Source organism: Sciurus vulgaris (genome assembly GCF_902686455.1).
Source record: "Sciurus vulgaris genome assembly, chromosome: 12".
In the NCBI taxonomy this organism is placed as follows: domain Eukaryota; kingdom Metazoa; phylum Chordata; class Mammalia; order Rodentia; family Sciuridae; genus Sciurus; species Sciurus vulgaris.
The window spans coordinates 64,235,945-64,260,972 of record NC_136473.1 but is presented as its reverse complement, the minus strand read 5'-3'; the positions used below and the strand labels follow the sequence as shown (position 1 = coordinate 64,260,972).

At 42.4% G+C, this 25,028-nt stretch overlaps 1 protein-coding gene across 2 annotated transcripts in view; it reads left to right on the top strand.

Moving 5' to 3' along the window:
• Nucleotides 1–25,028, top strand: part of MTARC2 (mitochondrial amidoxime reducing component 2) — a 35,713-nt gene that overhangs the window by 2,612 nt on the left and 8,073 nt on the right. For both annotated transcript variants that reach the window (XM_079106814.1, XM_079106813.1), the window contains exons 2-6: nt 4,160–4,333; nt 6,981–7,140; nt 8,106–8,246; nt 24,242–24,303; nt 24,400–24,471. In XM_079106814.1, the coding sequence (XP_078962940.1) occupies nt 4,160–4,333; nt 6,981–7,140; nt 8,106–8,246; nt 24,242–24,303; nt 24,400–24,471 (609 nt within the window). The remainder of the gene's footprint in view (nt 1–4,159; nt 4,334–6,980; nt 7,141–8,105; nt 8,247–24,241; nt 24,304–24,399; nt 24,472–25,028) is intronic.

The following is a 25,028-nucleotide window of genomic DNA, read 5'->3' as shown; positions in this document are numbered from 1 at the left end:
ATAATGCACATCCAGAGAAAATGGGCATGTGTTGCTGTCTTCCCCACTTGAGACACTAAGGTTATTTCAGAGATTTTTTAGTTCTTGTCTGCTTCCTCTGATCATCAGAATTCCTGTCGTTTTCCTATTGGCACTTCTTTGCAGTGACTGTTGCTACCATGAAAAGAAAGTATGTGTCCTTTGCTCATGCTTTTCTGCTTCTGTGAACACCTTAGAAGAAGTAGAACTGTGTCAACTTTCACTTGTTTTGAGCAATAAGTTCTTGAGCTGGGTTGGGGTGAAGACTGAGGTGGAGGCAGGGCAGTGATTTAGAATGCAATAGATGCTGAGCTAAATTCTGTCCTGTAGATTAGCTGATTTAAACCTCATGATACTCTTGTGGGCTAGCTATCATTATCCCCTTCCTGAAGAGAAGGAAACAGTGTCTAATGGATGAGTAACTCTCCCCAGATCATTACCCAACATGTGCTGCAGGGATTTGAACTCAGATGGTTGTGAGTAGAGCATTCATGCTCTTGCTATAAAACCAGTGTGGAATATAGAAGTGTAAGGATTGCAGGAAGATCAGGAGACCTTGGACAAAATTATTTAACCTCTCTGAACTTCAGTTTTCTCATTTTGAAAAAAATATGAAGAAGTTGGTCTCTAAGACCAGGTCTTCCCTACCCTTTATTAATCAAAGGGCAATTGATATTCAAAGCAGGCTTGCCAGAAGAAAAACTCTGCTCAATGGACCTGAGATAAAGATAACACAACTGTAGACATACCTAGAATACAGGCCTCCTTTATTTAATTCCAGTCTGAACCTGTGTCTTTGGAACTGTTTGAAGCTGAGATGTAACTCTAAGTGCTCTGTGCTGAAAACTGCTAGAAGTATTTTGTTAGAAGCTCTTGGCATGTTGTGCTTGAACCTGGCTGAGCACCCTGAGCTTTGAGGTGTTTAAATCCACACAGCTGAATCCTGGCATTGTGAGGCTAGGAGGGCATGGCCTTGTTCCCTGACCTTGTAAATCCCTCCTCTCCTTAGTAGCCATGTATGAATTGATCACTTATATCTCTGTTCCTGTTTTCTTCCTTTTTCAGGTTCTGTTCTTCCAGCTCCCCAGACTAGTTTGTAACTTGAGAAACTGTTGGTTAATCAAGGCACTGTTGCTCTTGTGAGAAATCTGAGCTCTGGGCTTTTACACTCATCCCCCTACCACATATTCTTGGTTTTCCTTTAAAGTAAAAGTCAAGATGCTGACTTTTAGTATTACCAACTTGGTTTGAATAACTTGGTCATAAAATCTACCCCCAGCCTATAATCCCAGTGACTCCAGAGGCTGAGGCAGGAGGATCTCAAGTTCAAAACCAGCTTCAGCTAAAAATCAAGGTGTTAAGCAACTCAGTGAGACCCTCTCTGTAAATAAAATACAAAATAGGGCTGGGTATGTGGCTCAGTGGTTGACCCTGATTCAATCCCTGGTAGAAAACAAAAACAAAAACAAAAATTTACCCCCAACCCCTACCCCAAGTCTTACCCTTTCTTTCAGATCTTCTGGCAGAACAGAGCTGATTATTCATTCACTGGGCATCCCTTGTTTGAGGAAGTGAAGAATATCATTACCCAGGTTGACAGGGCTGTGAGGTGGTTGGGGAATTTTACAGATGGCAAGCTTTTACCTTTTATCCTTGTCTTTGTCCTCTCCCAATGTCGAACTCACTGCAAGCTGCCCTTTGCCTTTTTAAGTGCAGTCAAAAAGCCTCTGGCCACCACTTCCCACTGTTAATTCCAACAGTTAACTCCCATGTTACTATACAACAGGCTGGAGCTAAGGGTGGGGTCATGAGCCACTGTGAAGGGCCAAGGTTGTGAAAGTTAGATGGCAGATGAGAAGACCCAGGGAGGGAAGACTGACTGTCAGAAATGATGTGTAAACAGTGTCATTCCTGTGTAGACACTTGTTTGAATCTGTCTGCAGATATCTGTCTGCAGATTTTAGAGCCAGTCTTGTCTGGGGATAGGGCATGTTGGAAGCTATGGATATAGGTTTTGGGGGGCTTAATCAAAACAGACTGAGTCCATTTTCTATTGCTAAAACAAAATATCTGAGATTGGGCAATTTGTAAATAATGCAGGTTTATTTTAGTTCATGGTTCTAGAAGCTGGGAAATTCAACAGCATGACACTGGCATCTGGTGAGGGCTTCTTGCTACATTATAACATGGCAGAGGGTGTCACATGCATGCCAGAGAGAGCTTACTTTTATAGCAAAATTACTCCCTCGATAGATAACCTGTTCATCTATGAGTGGATTAATCCAGTTGTTTCCCAAAGGTCCCACCTCTGAATACCATTAACATATGAATTTGAAGATTTAGTTTTCAGCACATGAAATCTGGGGGACACCTTTAAACCATAGCACAGGGTCATCACCAGATCTCTGCACCTAAGGATAAGACTGGAAATAGGGAATGGGATCAACCCAAGGAGAAGGACTATGAGTTAGACAGGGATTCCCTGAGTTACAGAACCCACTCTAGGTCTGAGCAGATCAGAGAACCCCGGGAACCAAAGACAGAAAGATGGACTCCTCAAACGGGTGGGGACCTACTACCCAACATTGCCAGATCTTGGGAAGAGAGTAGCCAAGACAATTTCTATTGTGCCTTTACATTGCCATCTTCTTACACCATCATGCATACCAGTTGTTGTTGGTGGTGGATGGGGTGGAGAATGGGCTACTACCATTGTAATATAAAGCGATACCCCGCCTCCCAACCACCTGTCAATCTGCACTCTGCCCGCCTCTTACAGTTACAGGAACTTCCTGCTTCCCACATTAAGTCCTAACATGCTAGATAGCTATTGGTTCATCAGTCAGCTTGCAAGTATTCTCCTCCGCTACTGGTTCCTTCCAGCCCGCGAGATTCCAATATCTGGGAGAAGCTACATGCCATCTTTCTCTTTTTTCCTTTCTTTTCACCCTGGAGCAGATGTGTTAGTCGTCCACATAATAAAGTCTCTTGTGTGAGACCTCGTGTCTGTGGTGCATTTTTCTGGGAGCTACTGGCAAGCCACAACTGAGAGGAGCGATCAGGCGGCAGTTCAGTGGGAGTGCACAGCAGTGGCTAGGATCGCTGCGGGTCCCAAGCTGCCCTACAGCCATTGTCTGCTGGCTTCATTACAGGGACAGTTTAGTTGAAACCTGGAAAGGACAATGCTGATGGGGAGGTTCCCAGTGTAAGACTGAAAAGGGCAGGGACTGAGCCACCTGTGTGCTGACATGAGAGCCTCAACAGAGTTACCTCAGACAGTTCCATTTGGCTTCAGTCATATTTTGGAATGTGCTGGGGAGGAAGCTGGCGCTCCTTCCTCCTTCTGGAAAGAAGTGTCTGTCCTTCCGTCCTGCTCACACTTGGAGAGCCTCTTGCTTTCATTTGCTTCTCACTCATCAATGCCGGCAGAGTTCCTCACCCATGCCACTTCTCTGCGGATTCTATATTCTAAAATAGTGATATTAAAACTTATTTTCCCTGGGAGAGATTGTTTGTGGGGTGCAACCCAAATTTAGCTATGCTGTAGATAAAGGTATAATTAACCCGGCTCCTCAGCCTCCCCCCCACTCCCAGCTCATCCCATGGAAACACCAAGTTTGAAAACAGCCCAGCACAGTGGGCTCTGTTGAAAGTGAAGTTCTAATCCAACACCCGTCTTCCATGAATCTTTGTTTTCTACTTAAAATGTGTGCACAAAGAGGAAGTGTGACTTCGCAAGTGTCCTGATGTAGGACCCACATGTCACAGCAAGGAGAAGAGTGGAGGCCAGTTTGGATCCTCAGGTCCCATTTCTCTCAGGCCAGTAGTTTTGGCTAACTTTTCTGTATTTTACAGAAAGAACTAGAAGACACTTTGCTTCTCCCAGGGGCTCAGGGAGATGTTTAATGTCTTGAGAAAACTTCTAACCCAAGCAGAATCATCAAATAAACAACTAGCTCCTTTTGGGGACAACAACATTTAGACCCAAAGAATTTGGACCTAGCTAATAATTGTCTGGAAAATATTTGTTGGGTCCCACATCAGGAAAGATGGAGGGTTTGGGGGGACTAAAAAGCTAAAGGCAAACTCATGAAAGGGTAGAGGGGGATTTTCTAATGTTGTGTTATTTGCTTCTCTGCAGGTTTTGGCTGGTGATTAAGGAAGATGGACACATGGTGACTGCCCGGCAGGAGCCTCGTCTGGTGCTGGTCTCCATCACTTATGAGAACAACTGTCTGATCCTCAAGGCTCCCGACATGGAACAGCTGGTTTTACCTGACAGGCTGCCTTCCTCAAACCCCCTCCACGACTGCAGGTGACTGCTTGGGGGCATCTGGGGAACCACAACAGACCTGATTTTCCTTGAGGCTCCCACCTGCATTTGCTAGTTTGTACAGCAAAGGATGAAATTAGAAAAGGAAATATTTAAGAGAAGTGTATCCTGGTTGGGATCAGGTGGTGCTCAGGTGCAAGTGGGCACTGCATTATTATTAGAGTATTATTTTAAGGGTACTCAGGACTAGTTTTAATTGGGCGTAGTAAGAGACACAGACACAGAAATGACCATCATGAAGAAAGAAATTGCTTATGCTAATGGATCTGTAGAGAAGGTGTAGTCTGCCACAAGGGCCATTTATCACAGCACCAGGGTTGGTCAGGAGGCAGATGGAGCAAGGGGTAAATACTAGCAAGAGCCTTTAAGTAGTTTCTGTAAGTCAGGGTCAGCAGGCTTAGGATTGGCCAGTTTGAACAATTTCAGTGGGCTCTGGAACACAGAAGCTGTTTCTAGAGTATCTGTTACTTGCCCTTGGGGCAAATAGGTCAGGGAGTAGTGGCCTAAGGGTAAGAACTCAATAAAGGAGGTGGTTGGGGTATGGGCTCTGGGTAGTTTGGTATTCATATCAAAGTCATGTTTTGCGGACTGATTGACCGACTCCATTGCTTTGGGCACCGAGGTGAGGCAAAACATCATGGCATTGGCAAGCTGCCCAACTCATGGCAAGGGAGAGAAAGAGCGAGAGAGAGAGAGAGAGAGAGAGACAGGAGGGCAAGATATAATTCCCAAGGATACTGTCTTAGTGACCTGCTTCCTCCAGCCACACTCTACTTGCTTACAGTGACCACCTAGTAGTCTGTTCAAATTATTAATCCATTAAATGGATGAGTCCACTGATAAGGTCACAGTTGTCATCTAATCATTTCACCTTTAGACCTTCCTGCATTGTCTGGCATGAGCTTTTTGGTGGGGATACCTCAAATCCAAACCATAACACAGGTAATTAGCCTACTAATTGGCTGGTCCTGGGAGGGGGGATCCCTTCAGCATCAGCAAGGCCTCCAGATGTCAAAGCATCAAAAATACAGGTAATAGAAAGCATTATTAATTCAAGTATAAAGGGTACACGTACCCATGTGCAGAGTTTGTCTCCTTTCATTCAAGTTGGATACAACTTTATTTAGAATTGTCAGCCTCCCAGACAGGCAGACAAGGGGTTTTTGGAGATTTTACCGACTGTACCTCGGTGCTGGATGATCATATGTGGGAGCTTTCTAAGGTGACTATAGCCTCTGAGGTCTGCAATCAACACTAAGGCACTGTTGGCAGAAGGAGGTGGTGGGGATTTCCATCTCTGTCCAGAGACCTCAAGCCTTGGCTTCCATTTGGTCTGGGGACCTCGGATAGACTGTCACATTCTCTGGTCTTGCCCTTTGATGTGAAGTTCTGGATACTTAGATGTTTGTAATGATATATCATGGTCACCTTGATAACCAGCTAAATGTGTCTGCCTGTCTGCCTTCCTCCTTCCCTCTCTCCTTTACTCCCTCCCTCCCTTCCTCCTCCTCTGCTTCCCCCTTCCCTCCTCCCTCCTTCTCTCCCTCTTCCTCCCTCCCTCCCTCCCTCCCTCCCTCCCTCCCTTCCTTCCTTCCTTCCTTCCTTCCTTCCTTCCTTCCTTCCTTCCTTCCTTCCTTCCTTCCTTCCTTCCTTCCTTCCTGTGTTGTGGAATCCAGGCTGTACTACTGAGCTGTACCCCCAGCCCTAAAATAAGCATTTTATTTTTTTATTTTTATTTTTGTTTCAAATTCATGTATTTTGTGCCTTGTTACAGAGATAGATATATTTGGTTCCAAAATGTGTCCTCTTAAAATTGTATAGATGTCATTTACAGTTTGTAGCACAGAAATAGTGTAGCAGAATAATCAATAGAAAATACAGAAAATTATTAAAATTAATATATTGGAAGCATCATAAAATAGGAACTTTTTTTTTTTTTTTTTTTTGGTGGTGCGGAGGATTGAACCCAGGGCCTTGTGCATGTTAAGCAAGCACTCTACCAACTGAGCTAAAAGTCTGAGGCAATAATTCATTGAACACAGTATTTCAGTTAATTATCTTTGCAAACCTATGTGAGGTGAATATCATCAATTCCACTTTACAAAACAGGAAACCAACAATTCCATTGCTGTCACACAATGACAGGAGCTGGGATGTGAACCCACCTGCCACCTGGGCTTTTGGTTTTAATGCCTATGTGCAGGGAAGGGAAACACTTCCGCAAATGACAGGTTTTGAGCAAATAAATTCATCAAAGAGAAAAGCTATTGCAACTTAGAGTTAAAAGTTTGTGGGTAAATGTTTAATGTGTTGAGTGATGGATATGTTTGTGGCCTGGCAGACTTACTCTGTCACTGAGAGTAAGCAACTTTTTCCCTCAAAGCTCTTCACTTACTACACAGGCAGCACTCTAGGGAAGCACAGACCCTGGGTGGAAATAAGATCCAGGATGATTTGTATGCATATTTAGGTTTGGGAAACTCTTCACAGAGCATGTTCTACACCCTCCTCAGCTGGTTCTGCTGCTGTCTAGATTTGGCCTAAGGAGGATTGGATAGCCATCGCCATCGTCCACTGCACAGTGCATTCATGTAAGAAAGGTCACCCTGTGTTCTTGTGACTCTTCTAGGCTATTTGGCCTTGACATTAAAGGCAGAGACTGTGGCGATGAGGCTGCTCAGTGGTTCACCAACTACTTGAAAACAGAAGCATACAGGTTGGTTCAATTTGAAACAAGCATGAAGGGAAGAGCATCAAAGAAAATTTTCCCTTTTGTGCAGAATTACCAGGTGAGCTCACAGATCCCCTTCAGGTCCACCAATGACACTTCTCTTCCCAGCCCCCTTCTCAGAGCCTCTCTTGTGGCCCCATTAGGAAACCATGGCAGTGACCAGGTGGGTGATCCTAAGGCACAACTGGGTAGCGATAGCAAGGGTAGGGAGGAACATGCAATGAGCTGTGTCAATTCACATGGAGGACAGAACATGGCAGATGTTGCAGAGGGAGAAGCCAGAGGTGACATCCAGGTAGATGGAGACTTTGGAGAAAACTGGAAAAGCAATGGTGAGAAGTCTGGGACTAAATCCAAGTTTCCTGAAATAGCAGAAGCAGGCTTTCTCCAGGGTTCTGTGCAGCGTGGTTATTTAAGGGTTATTTAAGGGGCTGGGAAGGGATCTCCTCCCAAGGAAAACTGTCCTGTGTCAGCCAAGGTCTAAAGACCAAAGCCTTTGATTCTACAGTGAGCCAGTGCTTAAATTTCAAGTACCCCAGTAAGTTGCTCCCTGTAGCCCTGTAACTACAAGTTCTTTGAGGGTAGGGATTTTTAACTCCTTTGTTCCCTGGTATTTCCCCATCTGGAATAGTGCCTGCTCCCCATAGGTGCTTAATAAATGCATCCTAAGTGAATGGGTGTTGTTGCACTAATTCTTACTAGAGGGTAGCTGGTTGGCAGCAGATGTTTCTCTGATGAAGTGGGAAGGGCTGCTGCTGGGGATGAGGACTGTGGGAGAGGAAGCCTGGAAATTACATTAGCAAGGAGCCAGCACAGCTGCTGCCCTGTCACTGTGTGTGGCCAGGAACCATGTTTCAGTGCTGACCTGGCTAGTTTCTAAACCCACAGTCACCTCTGCTTCCTGAACACCACTCCCCTCTTCTGCACTTCAATGGTTTTGCTTCTGGACTTTGCTTAACTTTGCAGTTGGTCTAAGCAACTTCATGGTGTTGAGAGGTCTGATTGAGTGGTGTTCTTGGACAGGTAGCTTATCCAGACTGCAGCCCAATCCTGATCCTCTCAGAAGCCTCCCTGGAAGACTTGAATACCAGGCTAGAGAAGAAAGTAAAAATGGAGTACTTCAGGCCAAATATTGTAGTGACTGGCTGCGATGCTTTTGAGGAGGTAAGTGACTTGCTAACTTGTGCACCAGGCTTGGATGGGCTTAGGGATCTGCATTGACTCAGATCCCCCAAGGCTGGCAGTGGGGAGACACCCCTTCCCTCCAATTCACCTAACTTTGTGGAGTTGGTCACTTATTACTACTGCCATGAACTCCTGGCTCAGGGGGCACTGCTCATCCTTTCATATGCTGGCTCCAGAGCATAGAAGACTCCAAATTGTAGCAATTCTGAGACTGGAATATATAATCACAGCTCAGGGAAATAAACATAACTAAAGGGAAACAAACATAAAGAGACCAGACATTTCCCACTTTCCTGCACCACTCAGAATTGCTCTTAAAGATTTGAGTCCTGGGCCCCAGAAGTGAAGGCCATGAAGATACAGGAAGTTTGCCTATGAACAGAGCCCTTGGAGACACTGCTTTCTGTGGCCTGAGTTCTCTCCTGGAACACCCACATGCTCTCATATGTAACTGATGGCAGAAATTTCCACCCTCTTCAAGCACACCCCATCGTGGCCACAAAGAGACAACTGCATCAGAAGCCGTTAGTGAATCTGCAATCTATACATGATATTGACATCACTGGGTATTGCTTGGTTCTCCGAACCTTCAGCAGTCAGGCATTAAGCATGGGAGAGGGAGGCTAAACTTTCTGAGTATTGGAAGTAACAATGGCAAATACCATTAACTGAATGAATTAATCACTTCATGTAATTACTTTATTGGATCCTCAGGTCAACCCTGTGCCCCTGCATTACTACAGGGGATAGTCTACGTTACTATCCCCTTTTTATAAGGAAAGAGAGGCTCCAAAATGTTATATAACTTTATCCAACATGTAAGTGGTGGTGCCAGCATTGGAACCCAAGACTTGCAGAGCCCCAGCCTCTGCAGGGTGGGGGTGGTGATTCCAGTGTAGAGACCCAAGTAGTTAACTCTGAGAGGAAAAACTCTTAAATACCCAAATTCTTTGCTCCTGTGGATGACTGCACTTCCTTTTGTGTGGATAGAATGTGCTCTTATTTGTTGGCAAATATTGTCCTTTAGGATAAACCTATGAACAGAGCCTAGTATAAATCTTTAGATGTATACAAGAGATATTTGATAATTATTATATTATTTGATAATTTAAAAATATCAGTGTATATAGAAGTTGTCCACTTATCAATTTTGTCTTGTCACTTGCTCTCTAGTTATTTATTTTGCAATTCTGGCTGGGGACTGAACTAGGGCCTTGCACATGCTAAGCTTGTGCTCTACCACCGAGCTCCACCCCAACATTGTTAAATTTTAACAAATTGATGCTCTATTATGGGCCAGGCATGGTGTCTAGGATCCCTGGATATAGAAATGAAAAGATGGGGATCTTGCCATTATGAGAGAGAAAGCCTTGAGAAATGCCTTAATGTGCACACTTACAATGTGCTAGGGATACTCAGAAGTAGAAAATGCTTAAATATGCCTGAGGAAGGGAGGGGTGGGAGTGGGGAGGTGACTGATCAAACCACCCAGAGTAGTACTGTACATCTGTGTATTGGAGTGTTCTGTGATTTAGGCCAGGGAAGTTGGAAGGTCCTTGTGGGTAAAGGAAGCACCCAGTTGGAAGGCCTGAGCAGCAGAGGCCCTGAACAAAGGGGTGCCATGGAGTATCTCAGAATCACAGTACTGGGGGGAAAGAGGAATGGCAGAAGGAGGCTGGGTTGGGAACTGACTGTAGGCCATCACACCAAGGAATGTGGATTTTAAACTACGAATATAGAGGAGCTGGCACTGATTCTGAACAAGGCAGTATGAGTGTCATTCCTGCAACACATATCTGCTCAATGCCCACAGTGCGCCAGGCCCAGTGTTACTCTGGCAAGTGCATTGAAAGGAGGGACTCCAGAGGCAGATAGACCAATCACCTGGTGGTCTCTTTTCTAAATTGCACCTTAGCAGCCTTACCTGAAACCTACAGCAGCATCAAGATAAGGCCTGTGATTCTGCATTGGCAGCACCAGGCCAGATGAATTTCGTGCCAATGGTACCTGGAGAGGCACTGAATTAGGAGTTATAGGACTAGTGGAGGTAATAAATGAGGGGGCTGTGGAGGATGCTGGAGAGGAAGAGGCCCTGATGGATACAGTCACTCGGCTTCCTTTCTTTCTCCCCCAATAATAAATCCAGGTTAGATGAGATCCGAAGTACATACAATCTGGGGGATGCTTTAAGAAAAAGAAAGTAACATCAAGCTTCATTTGATTCTGGGAAAATGTCTAGGAGGGTCTATAGAAGAATGGCAGCTGGGTGTCTGGCTCACATCTATAATCACAGTGGCTCAGGAGGCTGAGACAGGAGGATTGCAAGTTCAAAGCCAGCCTCAGCAACTTAGTGAGGCCCTAAGCAACTCAGTGAGACCCAGTCTCTAAATAAAATATTCAGAAGGACTGGGGATGTGGCTCAGTGGTTAAGTGTCCCTGGGTTCAATCCCTGGTCCAAAAAGAAAGAAAAGAAAAAGATAAAAAGAATGGAATTACTGAAACAGTGTTGAGAATATGCATTTCTAAAGATTGGATTAGAAATTAGTCCATGAAGCAAAAGTTCTTTCTTAGGGTTCTATTAGCTTTGTCTATTTTCTGAGAAACTTTCTTTTAGGGAATATACTTTTTCTTGATTTAACTCCACTGAAGGATAAATTGTTTTGGTATTAATTTTGGGTTAAGATCTTGAGTCAAGGAAATAAGAAAGATGCTCTCATCCCTGGCTGAAGAATTTTTGCTCTACTATACTTTAAACTTAACCTAAGGCTAATGTTACCCTAATCCTGTCCTCAGGTAATCTGAATGGGTAGAGTCTTTTTAAAATAAAATAAAATGTGCTCTCAGGTTCACTTGTTTTATTCCTGCATTGTGATAGGCTTACAGAAATGGTAAATAAGGGAGGACACTCTTAATTTTCTGGAAAGTCCTCTGGCTATGCACATTAAAAAAATTCCTTAGTATGAAATGATACTAGCATTGCTGATTTATTCTACCTTAAATTAGGAAGCCCAGTAGTTAAGAGCCTGATGCATTAACCTGTCTACTTGGTACCATTACAAAACTATAACCTTTCCAGTTAGTGGGACTCTGTTAAATATTAATGCAAAATGATAATGCACATAAATGTTTAATAGACCAACTTATAATAAAAAATAGCAAATGTAAGCATGGTGCAAAAATTCAGGCTGTTACTATTACTATTATTTTTTACTTTTTTGCGAAAATATAGAGCAATGGGCTGGGGATGTAACTCAGTTGGTAGAGTGCTTGCCTCAAATGCATAAGGCCCTGGGTTCAATCCCCAGCACAGCAAAAAAAAAAAAAAAAAAAAAAAAAAAACAAAAACAAAAAACAAAACAAAATAAAAAAACCAAAAATATAGAGCAATAGGAGAATGTATTGTGCAACATTTACTCTTTGTGGCCCAAAGTACTTGTATTTTTTTCATGTAACTCAGAATATTCAGCAGATTTCAAAAGGCTTGAACCAGTATGGTGTGTTTGAGTTCTGGGAATGTAGAGCAATGAAGTTTAAAAATAAAGACATCGACCAGCGCTTCTTATCTCTGTGGTTGACCATTGTTGGGGGGGTCACTGTTCCCTGAACTTTGCTCACTGTCCTCCTGAGCTGGACTTGACATTTTAATGGGTTGTCTTGTTGTGTCAGTCTTCACCCCACACCAGGAAAGAACTATGGAAAAGCTTGCAGAAAACTCAGTGTGTTTGTTGTCTGTCACACAGGAAGTGGTTCTCCAAGAAATTTCTGGAGCCGGGCGCGTTGGCACCTATCTGTAATCCCAGCAGCTTGAGAGGTTGAGGCAGGAGGTTTGGGAGTTCAAAGCCAGCCTCAGCCACTTAGTGAGGCCCTAAGCAACTCGCCAAGGCCCTGTCTCTATATAAAATACAAAAAAGGGCTGGGGATGGGGCTCAGTGATTAAGTGTCCCCGGGTTCAAACCTCAGTACCAAAAAACAAATTAATTAATTAATTAAAAAAAAGAAACTTCTAGAGAAGAAGATTTTGAAGTCAGGCAGTTGTGTGAATACAAGCTTCACCACTCACGGGCTGTGTGAATTAGATCTTCCCAGCCCTATCCTTTCTAGCTGGTGAAATACACAATCTTGGTAAATCATCATTAACTAGACTTTTAGTTCCTGAGGTCCTGAGATGGGACTAAGTAAGGATTTTTTTGGCTGCTTAGATGACACACTTTCTCTTGGTAAAAGAGCAGTTATTTCCGCCTGGCTTCAGGGACTTCTAAGGTATTAATAATAATAACTATATATAATATATAATATGTACATATAAACACTTAATGGGTGTTTTTGGTCCTGGGGATTGAACTTAGGAGCACTTCCCACTGATCTACATCTCCAGTCCATTTTATTTTGAGATAGTCTCACTAAGTTGCTTAGTTGAGATCTTTGAACTTTGCACTCTTCTTGCTTAGCCTCTGGAGTTGTTGGGATTGCAGGCATGCCCACTGTACCCTGCAAAATAGTTAACACTCAGGGCTCATGATTATTGAACAAGTTAGCAGGTACTGGGCCAAACCCTTTATGTGTGTTATTTCATTTAATTCTTCTTGATACCATTTCCAGATTGAATTACAACCCACTGTGGGTCCAAAACAAAACACAATGGAATATAGTAAAAGCTATCAGAGTAAATATATAGAAGGGTTAAGAGTCGTTTTGCAAAACTTGTTTGTTATATGCCATGTGTGAGTGAGAGGGAGGATCGGGAAACAATGTAAAATATAATTTTCATTGTAAGTCACATTGAAGAATACTTGATAATCATTGAGGCAGGTAGTGTTTTTTTGTTTTTGACTTTCTTTTCCCTAGGTCACCAAAACACAATGTCTTTTTCCCACCCCCCCTTTTAGTATTTTTATTTGTTCTTTTTAGTCGTACATGGCTGACTGTCAGAAGTCCCTGTTTATCAGCCCTCTCTGTGTGCAACCATGCCTCATCTAAGCCATTGACAAGTCATTTTGCAAAATGGCATTGGGTCCTTGCTCACTGTGGGATCAGAGGGATCCAGCACTGCCCCCAGAAGAGGAAGGACCATTGAGGACAGTAAGAAATGGAGAGGAAAAGTAGGCGTCAGCTTCAGTGCAGTGGAGATGAGCTCAAGTGTCATGTTGAATTGACTGATAGAGGAAGCTGGGAGAGTCTAAAAATTATTTTCCTTTAATTAATGAAAAGAAATAGGAAGGGTTCTGGGGAATACACTGGTGGGCTGCAGGAGCCTATGACCTTACCCCCTTTGTGCAGGCCTTCATGGTAGGGGAACCAAGTTAGGAGTCCCAAGCTCTCATTTGGGGAACTTTTCTGACATGCCCAATTTTTCTGACAAATCCCTTCAGCTAGGATCTTGGATAGATTTGTCCTGATTTAGAGAAGTCAAAATGATTAAAACAGGGAACAGGGATCAGGGATTTCTTAAGAATTTGCTGACAGAGTTACTTTACTTAAGGAGATCTCCTAGGTTTTCTTTTTTGTTTATATCTCAGTAACTTCAAATATTTGCCAAAGAGACACTCAGGTGCTGGGAAAGGGAGCTGAGGCATGTCAAGCCTCTTTTCTTGATGCTTTGGGTGACTCTCCCCAGCCTCCTGCAGTGTTTCCTGCTGCACTCCCTGAGTGCAAGAGTCACCCCTGATAAATCTGTGGCCAGGATGTTGAGTGGAAAATAAAGGAAGGAGAGATGTACAGAGATCCCCTGCCAGTGAATCTCATGCTGGCTGCACACTGGATCACCTGGGAGCCTTAAGCAATACTGACACTTCTGTCTCAGGTGTAGCCTGGGCAGAAGGAGCCTTTAAAGTTCCCCAGGTGATTCTAGCATGAAAACTGCTGTCCTAGGGTTTTCTTGGTGTAGCCACACTGGTGAAAAGCGTTTACCTACCTGAGCACGCAACCCTGGCTAATCCTTTAAACTAGCAGCACAAGGTTGATTTACCCCAAACTTCTATACTTTATCCCCTCCCACTTCAAGACTGATCTAGATCAACAGATTACCAACCACCAGATTTTTCCAGTCATTTCTTCCTAAAGATACAAGGAACTTAAACCTGGGTTAAGATGGTCTTTCTGCATGCGGTTTCACCTTCTCCCTGGTCTTGCTGGCTTACTGAATAAATCTTTTTCCTTGTCCCAAAATGTGTCCTGCATTCATGGGACCGTTTTGTGAGTGGCAAGTCAGTGGACTTTGGTTCAGTCACACTGAGAGCAAGACTGCAATCAGCAGGAGCTACATTTGTGCCTGAAACCAGGGTGGTTCTTCCCTGGTGAGTTTGATTTTAACCTCCCTGAGCATTAATTTTTGATCTTAAAAGTTAGCAGGTTCTACTAAAAGATATTAAAGGTTCTTTGCAGCCCTGGTTGTAAAATTCCCTGGGTATTTTTCTCCTGTCTGTTGGTGTGTGTGTGTGTGTGTGTGTGTGTGTGTGTGTGTGTGTGTGTGTGTACATCTTCTTGAAGACTTTAAATCATTCTCAATTACTTACTATACCTAATGCAATGTACATGCTATGCAAATAGTTGTTATACTGTATTGTTTCAGGAAGAATGACAAAAGAATCTGTCCGTGTTTAGTACAGGTACAGTTTTTTTTTTTTTCCCAAGTACTTTTGATCTACAGTTGGTTGACTCCAAGAATACCTGAGGGATGACTGAACTATGTTCCAGCTTTTTCATAAATGAGCTCATTTAAATTTGAGGATGATTAGGATTTCTTTCACAATACCTTTACTAGTTTACCCCTGGTCCTGTGTGAACAAGACTTTATGTGAGACCTTGTTGAACTGAATTAGAGGCAAGGATTTGCTTTTCAAATTATGTTGTTCACAACTCACCCATCTCTAAATGTTGTTGTCTCTGACTGAGGAGGGCCCAAGTCTTTGATGACGGTTATATGTGGGTATTCCCTTTGAGCAATATCATATGTGAACACATGTTCACAAATCACAACGAATGGTCATTTGTTTTACCATGTTACCCAAGAGACAAGCCCATCAAATGCAGATGTTGATATAGAGGTGGAAGGAAGGGTAGAGGTGGGTAGGAGTCATCTGGGGGGAACCCCACCACCCACACCTTTCCACCCTGTCCTCTGGAGTGCTGTGATTCACAACCTGGACCAAAGGTGTGGAAGAGCAGCCAGTGTAGCCTAGGTCACTGCTGTTGGGAACTAGGTTTGTGCTGTCTTTCCCAGACTCTGCTGTTGCAGTGTGCAGTTCCTTAGCATCTTGGACAATCAGGAGCCGAGTCCCAAGGGAAGAGTAGGATGTCTTTTGTCCATTTGGGCACCAAAATCCTCATGGTTCCAACTTCTTTTGGTATGTGAGTGGTATACATACAACCACATCAGTGCCACCAAGTATCCAAATCAGTATGTACATATCAGAGATAAATAGCCATGTCTTGGGATCTCTTCTTTCTTTTGTGTAGCCTGATACTGGTATTCCTAAAAGCAGGTGTTCCTTCTGTCCCAGGAACAGAAGCCAGCTAGCTTTAAAGAAAGTCGTAGACTTTTGTCCTGTCCTTCCCCCAGGAATTTCCAGGTGCAGGTGTCCCAAACAACAAATTTCTCCTGGCCATTTATTATGCAATTCAGTACAATATCATAAAACTAGAAAATTGCAAATCAGTGCAAAATTAGAAATGTGCCTCTTGTGTTTCTTGTGTTTATGCCTGCTATTGTGTAACATGAAGATACTTATAATTTAAAGATAAAATATACTGCTTCTCTACACAGTGCTGTTCACACATGGGATGGCAAGAAAGCATCAGGGAGTCTGGAAGGAGGGCCATTGACAGCTTTTTAATGATTCAATTCAAGAAACTTTTTCAGATAAAGTTTTTTTTTTTTTTTAAAGTCACACAGCTTGGATGGAGGTGAAGCTCAATGGTAGAGCCCTTGCAAGCATGTGCAAGGTCCTGGGTTCCATTCCTAGTGCTGCCAAAAACAAGAAAACAGTAATACAACTGCTGTATCTTCTGTGTATAGTTCGAAAAATTAAGTGAAGTTTAAAGAAAGAAAAAAAAAAAAAAAAAAAACCTCATCACCATTCTTCTATTAAAGGTGTCCTAAAATAACATTGTATTGTGTTTCCAATATCATGGATATAGTATTGTATAGATAATCTTAAGTTCCACCATTTTCACTTTTATTTTATTGAGTGATTGATTGTGGTGCTGGGGATTTTAGCCAGGACCACCTTGGACATTCTAGGCAAGTTTTCTACCATTGAGCTTCCTCCCCAGCCCTGCATCATTTTGCTTAGTGGTATATGGGAAACATCCTGCTTTGCAGATTCTTCACTAGCAAGGTTTTAGAGCTTCCTATTAGTGTCTCATATGATTCTGCAATAACTTACTTAACTATTCCCTTGTTATTGAGCATGCAGGTAGTTTTCCTTTTCTCTTACATAAATGTTTTGTAGAACAGTCTCCATCTACATTTCTAAATTAGTTCTTAGAAAATACTAAATCAGCATTTTACACATTTCTCCATGTGTATCACCAGATTGCTTTTTAGAAATCTCCTACCAGTTCACATTCCCCAAAACTGAGCCTTCTCATTGTACCATTGCCAGCATTGCTATAATTTTTAAAAGATTATAATTTGATAACTGGAAAGTAATGTCTCATTTAAGTTGTTAAAGCTTGGTGTGGGACCTCCTGCCTTATTCAGTCTCTGAAGGAAATCTAGCTAAGTAATATACTATTTTACTTCAGCTGAGGAAACTTATTTCCTGCAAGTTCATACTATCGATGTCAAGGTTCTGAAACATTCATGTTTGCAGAAAGGACTTTCTGGGTGCTGAGCTCTGAGATAGATGTTAAGATTGCAGAAATGAACTCAGTATGTCTGCCTACCAGTGTCTCTGCATCAATGGGGACAGAGGCACTGTAGTACGGATGACTTCTGAGATGAAGACATCACTCTCCCCAGAGCTCAGGAGAGAGGAGCCGTCAGGGCAGGCTATTTTGTGTGGGGCATGCTGAAGATTTGCTAGGAACTGGATCCGAGTGTAGGAAAAATGCCACTGGGTTTTTGTAGGGAGACTGATCAAATTTTGGATTAAGACCTTGAAGAACACTTAGAAGTAGAGAAACAATCTTTGAGATAGTTCAGCTATGTGGTACAATGGGAAATATATATTTGGTCTTTGTCTCTGGTTGCTGGCATAGAGCTCCTGAACTTTGGAACTTCTTGAGTGAGAGGGGTGAGATGAACATCTTTTGTTATTCACAACGGGCCTCTTCCAATCATACCTGAGTTTTGGTAAGGAAGCAGCTCTTGAGGGGAGTGGAAGGTGTCTAGACAGCTTCAGGATGGGGTTGGTCACCTGAAAAGCCAAGCCATGATTAGAGGGATGGGACTTTCAGGTACTGCCTTGACCTTGGGGAAGGGGGAGGGTCTAGAGGTTGAGTTCAGTTATCAGTGGCCAATGATCTCATCATTCATGCCTAAGATTGATAACAGACATGAATTGTGGGAAAGTGAGGTGAAGGAGTAATTCTATAAACTCTATAAACTGGGCCCACTGTGCTGATCCCCAAATGCTTTTTCTTTTTTTCTTTCTTTTTTTTTTAGCAGTTTACCTATGGTTCTGCCTGGCTTAAGTCAATAGGATAAGCTACATTCCTCAGTGAACAACCTACTATCTGCAGGAGAAATGCAGACCCAAAAGGCTCCTCCTTGCCCATAAAAAGAACACACCCTCAAGGGGAGGACTTTTGTGACCTTTACATGGACCAGATTCCAGAACTCAGGGAATAGGATTAATTAAAAGCAAAACCCTCTAACCATAAAATCTGTAATAACAAGTTCCAATTAGTATGGCTAAAGTGATCCAGCATTGCTTGGATCTTTAGCATGTCATTATAATAGCAAACCTCCCCTCCATGGGGTAAGATCACGTACAGTGGGTATTTGGAACTAGTGCAACCCTGCCATCCATCAAAAGTCAAGAGGAGGACTGGCTGGACTCTCTGGAAACTTCCCTTAATAAAACTGGTGGGCAGGAGGAGTGTGCCATCCCTCTCCTCTATGATATGACCCACTGTCTCCCTTGAGAGGTCCCCTTTTCCCTTTCCTATCCTTTCTAATAAACTCATGCCTGCTACTCTGAGTGACATACCTGAAATCTTTCTGGCATGATCACAAGAGCCAGTGACTGAAGACATCTGTGGTCACTTTGGCTCTATAAAATAGCTTTGCTGTGCAACTAAATGAAACCTCCATAAAATAACTTAAAGATAGGGTTCAGAGAGCTTCTGAGCTGGCAAACATGCAGGTGCTGGGAAGGTGGTGCACCTGAGAGGGCCTGGGAGCTCCATGCACTGGCCCATACCTTGCCCTATGCAACTCTTCCATTTGGCTGTTCCTGTAGTAAATTCCTTATAATAGGCTGATAACAGTAAAGTGCTTTCCTGGATTCTGGGAGTCATTCTAGCAAATTGTCAAACCGTTAGAGGGGATTGGGCACAGTGGTGCATGCCTGTAATCCCAGCAACTTGGGAGGCTGAGGCAGGAGGATCATACGTTCAAGGCGAGCCTCAGTGATTTAGCAAGCCCCTCAGCAACTTAGTGAGACCCTGTCTCAAAATAACAAAAAGACCTGGGGATGTAGCTCTGTGGCGCTTGTGGTAAAGCATCCCTGGGTTAAATCCTCAGTACAAAAATAAAACAAAATAACCTGAAGAGGGGATGTGGGAACACCTGATTTAGAGCATTTGGTGAGAAGCAAGGGCAGCCTGGACCTGACAGTGGCATCTGAAGTGGGGACGCTCTTGCAGGACTGAGCCATCAACCTGTGGGGTCTGTGCTAACTTCTGGAAGTTAGTGTTAGAATTGAACTGAATTGTGGGATGCCCAGCTGGTGTCACAGATTTGCAGAAAGTGTTGGGAAAGAGTACATATTTGGTGTCAGAGGAATCTGAGACTAGACTACTTAGACTAGAATGATTTTTTAAAATGCATAGTTGGGATTATAGAGCTTCTTTTAAATGAAAAAGAAGAAAATTAAGAATTGACCTAAAAAGCCAAATAATTTTAAAATCCTGGGTGGAAGCTTTGCAGATATATTTCTATAAATGATACACAGTTATAGATGCAGATTTGATGTTTTGTCATCAATGGACAGCTTACGCACATATGATGGTGGTCCCATAAGGTGAGAATGGAGCTGAAAGGTTCCTGTTGCCTAGTGACACTGTGGTCATCATAATGTTGACATTATGCACCTACTCTTGGTAATGCTGGTATAAAAGAACCTACTGGGCTGATAGCTGTAGAAAAGTATAGCACATACAGTTAAAAGACTATGCTGCTGGTTTATGTAGTGTACTGTAATTTTTACTGTTATTGTAAGTATTCCTTCCACTTATTAAAAAAGTTTGCTGTAAAACCGATGCCAAGTTACACCAACAGCAGCCTAATACATCTCTGTTTACCACGTATCTTGGTTACATCGGATGCAATTAGATGACCCCTGAGTGTCCAAGATGCATTGCTGATGTTGCCAGTAAGAGACCACACAGCCTAGCGGTGGAGTAGGCTGTTCAGTCTACGTTAGATTTTTGCACGATGACAATATTGCCTAATGACACTGTCTCAGAATGTAACCCTGTTGTTAAGAAATACATGACTTTGTGGGTATATGTGTATAATATGCTACTTTCACTCAGCAACATTGGTACATTATTCAGTATTAATATGGATTTGCATCCTCCTTTCTGTTGCCCAAGTAGTAATTATTGTCTATAGTAGTAATTATTGTATATTTAGCCAGTCTCTAGTTGGTGACTTTCTGAACTTATTGTAGGATCATCAATAACAAATAAAAAAAATTGCTATGGATTTCAAAACCAAAAAGTTTTATTTGTTTATTTACTTCTTCATTCCCTCATTGTATGCCAAAATGGTTGCTTCTAACAGTTTTACATACAATACGAGTAATTTTTGTTTTTGTTGGTACTGAGGATTGAACCCAGGGGCACTTTACCACTGAGACACATCTCCAGCCCCTTTTATTATTATTTTAAAATAGGGTCTCACTAAGTTGCTGACATTGGTCTTGAACTTGTGATTCTCCTTTCTCAGCCTCCCAGTTGCTGAGATTATAGGCATGTGTTACCACACCCCCCCATACAATAGAGTAGCTATGAGAAAGTAGTAGTATAGAGTAGCTGTGAGAAAGTCAGGAGCTGAAAAAGGGAAACACCAATCCTGGGATTGAGATTAGGAGGGAGGAGGGGGCCAGGGTGGTGGCAGCAGATGGCCTCCCAAAAGCTGTCCTCTGATTTGAATGACTGATCTGATCTGGACTCTTCAGGATAATCCCTTTCATAGCCCATTGCCCCTTTCATAGGCCACTCACTCTGCTTTGTGCTGTCTTTCCATCTTATTCTCAGATATCTTTTGTTCTTCTGTGGTTGGTTAGTATTTAAGAACTCACCTTGGCTTCCAGATGTGCACTCTCTCTGGATAGTAATGTAATATATCTATATCTATGTATATATAATGTTTTATATATAGAGAGAGATTGATATATAGATGCTCTTACTAAATCTATTCCCTCTGTTTGTGGATATAGCCTTGTGTTTGTGTGGGCAGGGAAAGAGAGAGTGTTTTGGAGAGAGAGAGAGAATGTCCTATATTAGTCATTTTAAATTTCATACATTTAATTGCTGGTAAATGTGAAGTGGATTCTAGTGAAGGTCTCAAATAAACAAAAGCTGTGCTCTGTGCTGTGTGAGTTCCCCAACATCATTGTCCACTGCTCTTGGCACAAACCCTTATTTGGCTTCTTCCTCTAGGTACTGCACCTGGAAAACCATGTGTAGTCTTAATCGATTATTTCACAAGATGTGTGCAAATTCATGACAAATTCTCAGGAGAATTCCACAGAAAGGAGGCCTGATGTATATCCTGCCATTTACCTGGATGCTTCTCTTCTTCCATTTCAAAAACTCCGTGGTTTTCTCTCCTCACTCTAGATGTCCTAGGGGCCTGAATTTTGTCAGACTGCAGATAGGCTGTTAAGCAGCAAGGGACACACTACCTTTCCTCCAGCATTTTTATGTTTGGAGAAGAACTTGGGACCCCGCTAGATAGTATAACTCAGAAAATTGTGTGATCTGGTAGAATACAGTAGAAAGTTAAAGCTCATATATTATTTCATTTCATTTTTTTCAATCATTTAAATTTTATTTTCCTTTAAGAACTGAATTAATTATATTTAAACATAATTAGCTTAGTTTTTCTCCCCCTGTAAATAATGTTTTACCCCAAGATGTGAGGATCAAATGATCCAAGATGTGAGGATCAAATGATTTTGAAAAATGATCAAATTAGGAGGAATGACGTTATGATTTGTCGTGATTAATATTGCATGAAGTAATCAGAGCTGGCATTTGGGGGTCCTGACGACCATTCTTACAAATCTGGACTAAATGCTCTTCTAAGCAGTCTTCCCAGGTCACAGTGTGAGAGCAGATGACCTGAATCTGTCTTGTTGAGTTGGGAAACCTCACTACAATTTCCAGACGTTCTTGCTTTCTGTCATAGTCCTGATGCAGAATATCCACAGATATGTATCGTTGAAGTGTTAAATTCGACCTCACTTGGATAGGGGAACTGAACAGGTGGGGGAAGTCCCTTAGCTTTTATTTTTAGCCTGAGGAAGTTGCTCTCAATTTAGAGGGGCCTCCAAAGTCAATCTGTTTCAATATCAGGAAACAGCTCCTCAAGAACATTCTTGGCTCCAATTATAGATGGCGGTGTTTTGTCAAGGAGCCTATAATGAGCCCCATCCCCAGAGCCTCCTGCCTATCACCTGGAGACCAGGACGATGAATTGTCATGCGCAGTTCAAACTTTAAATCAATAGATCTCAGCAGAAGTGGCATGGGTACCTTAATGATGAAGAACTCGGACAGCTTCCCTGTTAGCAAGAGAGGCCTGTAGCCTTTATAAAGCTCTGCATGCCCCCTCCCACATGGATGCCATGTCATATGTGTATATCCTACTAGAGGAGTTAAGAACATGCCACCCTAAAGCGTGTTGCTCTGGCCTATTGACTTATTTTGAGGTAAAGGCCCTTGAAAACAGCAGGTTCAAGGGCATCACTAGGATCTTCCTCCTGTTCCTTACAAGCAGGAGGTGAGGTTTCCAGGAGAAAGATGCCTTCCCCCAAAGGATAACAAAGAAAGCATCCTTCTTATTGGGGATGGGAAGCTGAGGTGGGGTATGTCTGCATGAACCAGCTTGTGAAGCTACCCTCTGTCTTCTTAGTCACTTCTCTACCTAGATTGACTGCTCTTGCTGGTCCCTCTGCCCTGTCATATTTTCATAATTTACTACTTTTCGTCCAATTCAATATATGTGTTCAACTCTGTGTCTTTGGGTCATAATTTCATTATGAAGGCTCCCATGTAAAGTGAATTGTATTAAATAAATTTGTGTGCCTTCTATTGATCTGTTTTATGTCACTTTAATCCTCAGGCTGAGCTGAAAATCCCTAAGAGAATAGAGGTAATATTTTGCCTCCTCTACAATATTATCCATATACCCTCCATGTACATGTTCATGTATCTAAGTGTCCATGTGTATACAGTCAGGTCTCTATGTCTGCGAATTCAGCCAACTGTGGATCAAAGATATTCAGAAAAAATTGCAATGTGTACAGACTTTTTTCCTGTCATTATTTCCTAAATAACTATTTATATAGCATTTGTATTATATTAGGTTATATAAGTGATCCAGAGATTACTTAAAGTATTTGAGAAAATGTACATAGATTATGAGAAAATACTTTATATATATAGGCCACTTTATATAAGGGACTTGAGCATTGCAGATTTTGGTATTGGAAGGGGGTCCTGAAAGTAATCTCCCTGGATATTAAAGGACTACTATATGTAGATGAGTGTCTATATACAAAAGTAAAAAAATGTGTACATATAATTAGTCCATCTTTCTCATATGTGTATGTATAGATGTTCATATGCATGTTTCTGTATATTTGCTTGCATGTGCCCGTATATATGTTTATATATGTGTACGTGTGCATATGTTTCTGTCTATGTGTTTGTGTATATGTGTGTGTTTGTGTATCTGTATGTTTGTATGTATCTGTGTGTATGTGATTGTGTATGAGTATGCACCGGGGGTTAGAAACTGGACAGTTAAAAGTTCTGCCTTCATAATCAGAAAGATTTTCAGACTTAGCTGGCCTACATCTTCCCTGTGTGACACTAAGAAAAATTTCATAATCTCTCTAGGCATTTGTCTTTTGGGGTAAAACAGGGATCCTGATAGCAATTCCCTTGGTAGTGTGAGGATTAGTTGAAGACCTGAGGCAAATATTAGTGGTGCTAGCTGTTCAAGCAAGACACAGCCAGTGGCCATGGAAGGCCAGCACCCGAGGTCAGGCTGCCTCCTGTGGAGGTGGCAGTGTTGGATATGAGTCATGACTGACTTCCTTTGGGTGATGTCCCACTCATCAGAGAACTTCAATGTTAGCTTCCCTTCCATCAGCTTAGCCATGAGGAAAGGGTGGGCTTATCTTGCAAGCTATAGATCTCATTGTATAGCAATAAATTAGTCTTCTAGTTAATTCTGATGCTTATGGCAAACTGCCACTCAATAGAAAATCTGTCCTTGCTGTGCTGACAGAATCAGGGTTTTGAGTCTGAATCAACAGGTAGACCCCTGAGGCTGGGGTCACAGCTCAGTGGTAGAGCACTTGCCTAGCATGCAGGAGGGCCTGGGTTCAATCCCCAGTGTGGAGGGGCAGGGAAGAAGTGGACCCTGGACCCAGACACATGAGACAGTTCTTGGTGTCTTCTTGTGCTGTTTTCTTCTGCTTGCTTCATAGTTGTACCAGCCAAAAATATCAACTGACTTAAAGACCAAAGAAGCTTTACTCTTAAAATATACCTTTCCTTCCCTTCTAGGATTGCTGGGATGAACTCCTCATTGGTGATGTAGAAATGAAGAAGGTCTTGTCTTGCCCCAGGTAAGGATTCTTACTAACCTTACCTTTGGTTTGGTTAGGGGTGTGGAATGCCATTGGTTCTTGAATGTCACCTAACCTGTGGTTATTGTATGACAGGTGCATTATGACCACAGTGGACCCAGATACTGGAATCATAGACAGGAAGGAACCGCTGGAAACCCTGAAGAGGTAGAGAACCAAGTTCAGTGTGTTTTTAATGTTATCTATATCCCATATTGACCTTAGGGTCAGGTGCTATGTCAGTCATAGGGTACATGCAATCTTTCAATTCAGAGCCCCTTCCACTCTGCATGCTGATTGCTTTGTGTCTATTAGTTCTTATAAATGAATACTTATTGCTTCTTCTTTTTCCCCTCCAGTGCTTTTGATAATTTTTAAATTATATAATATTCCATTCTGAAGTTCAAATGTCTCATATCAATTTTTTTTGTACTACTGGTGATTGAACTCATGGATGCTCTATCACTGAGCCACATCCCAACCCTTTTAAGATTTTTATTTTGAGACAGAATCTTAATAAGTTGTGAGGCTAGCCTTGAACTTGTGATCCTCCTGCCTCAGCCTCCTGAGTTGCTGGGATTATAAACCTGTGCCATCATGCAGGACTTAAGTGTTAGATATTTTTTATTCAGAGGTGGCAGGTGCCTGCAGCCTGCAGCCTTCAGCTCCAGCCCCATTTTGCCCCTTGAGTCCTTCCATAGGCCTTTTTTTTATGTATCCATGCC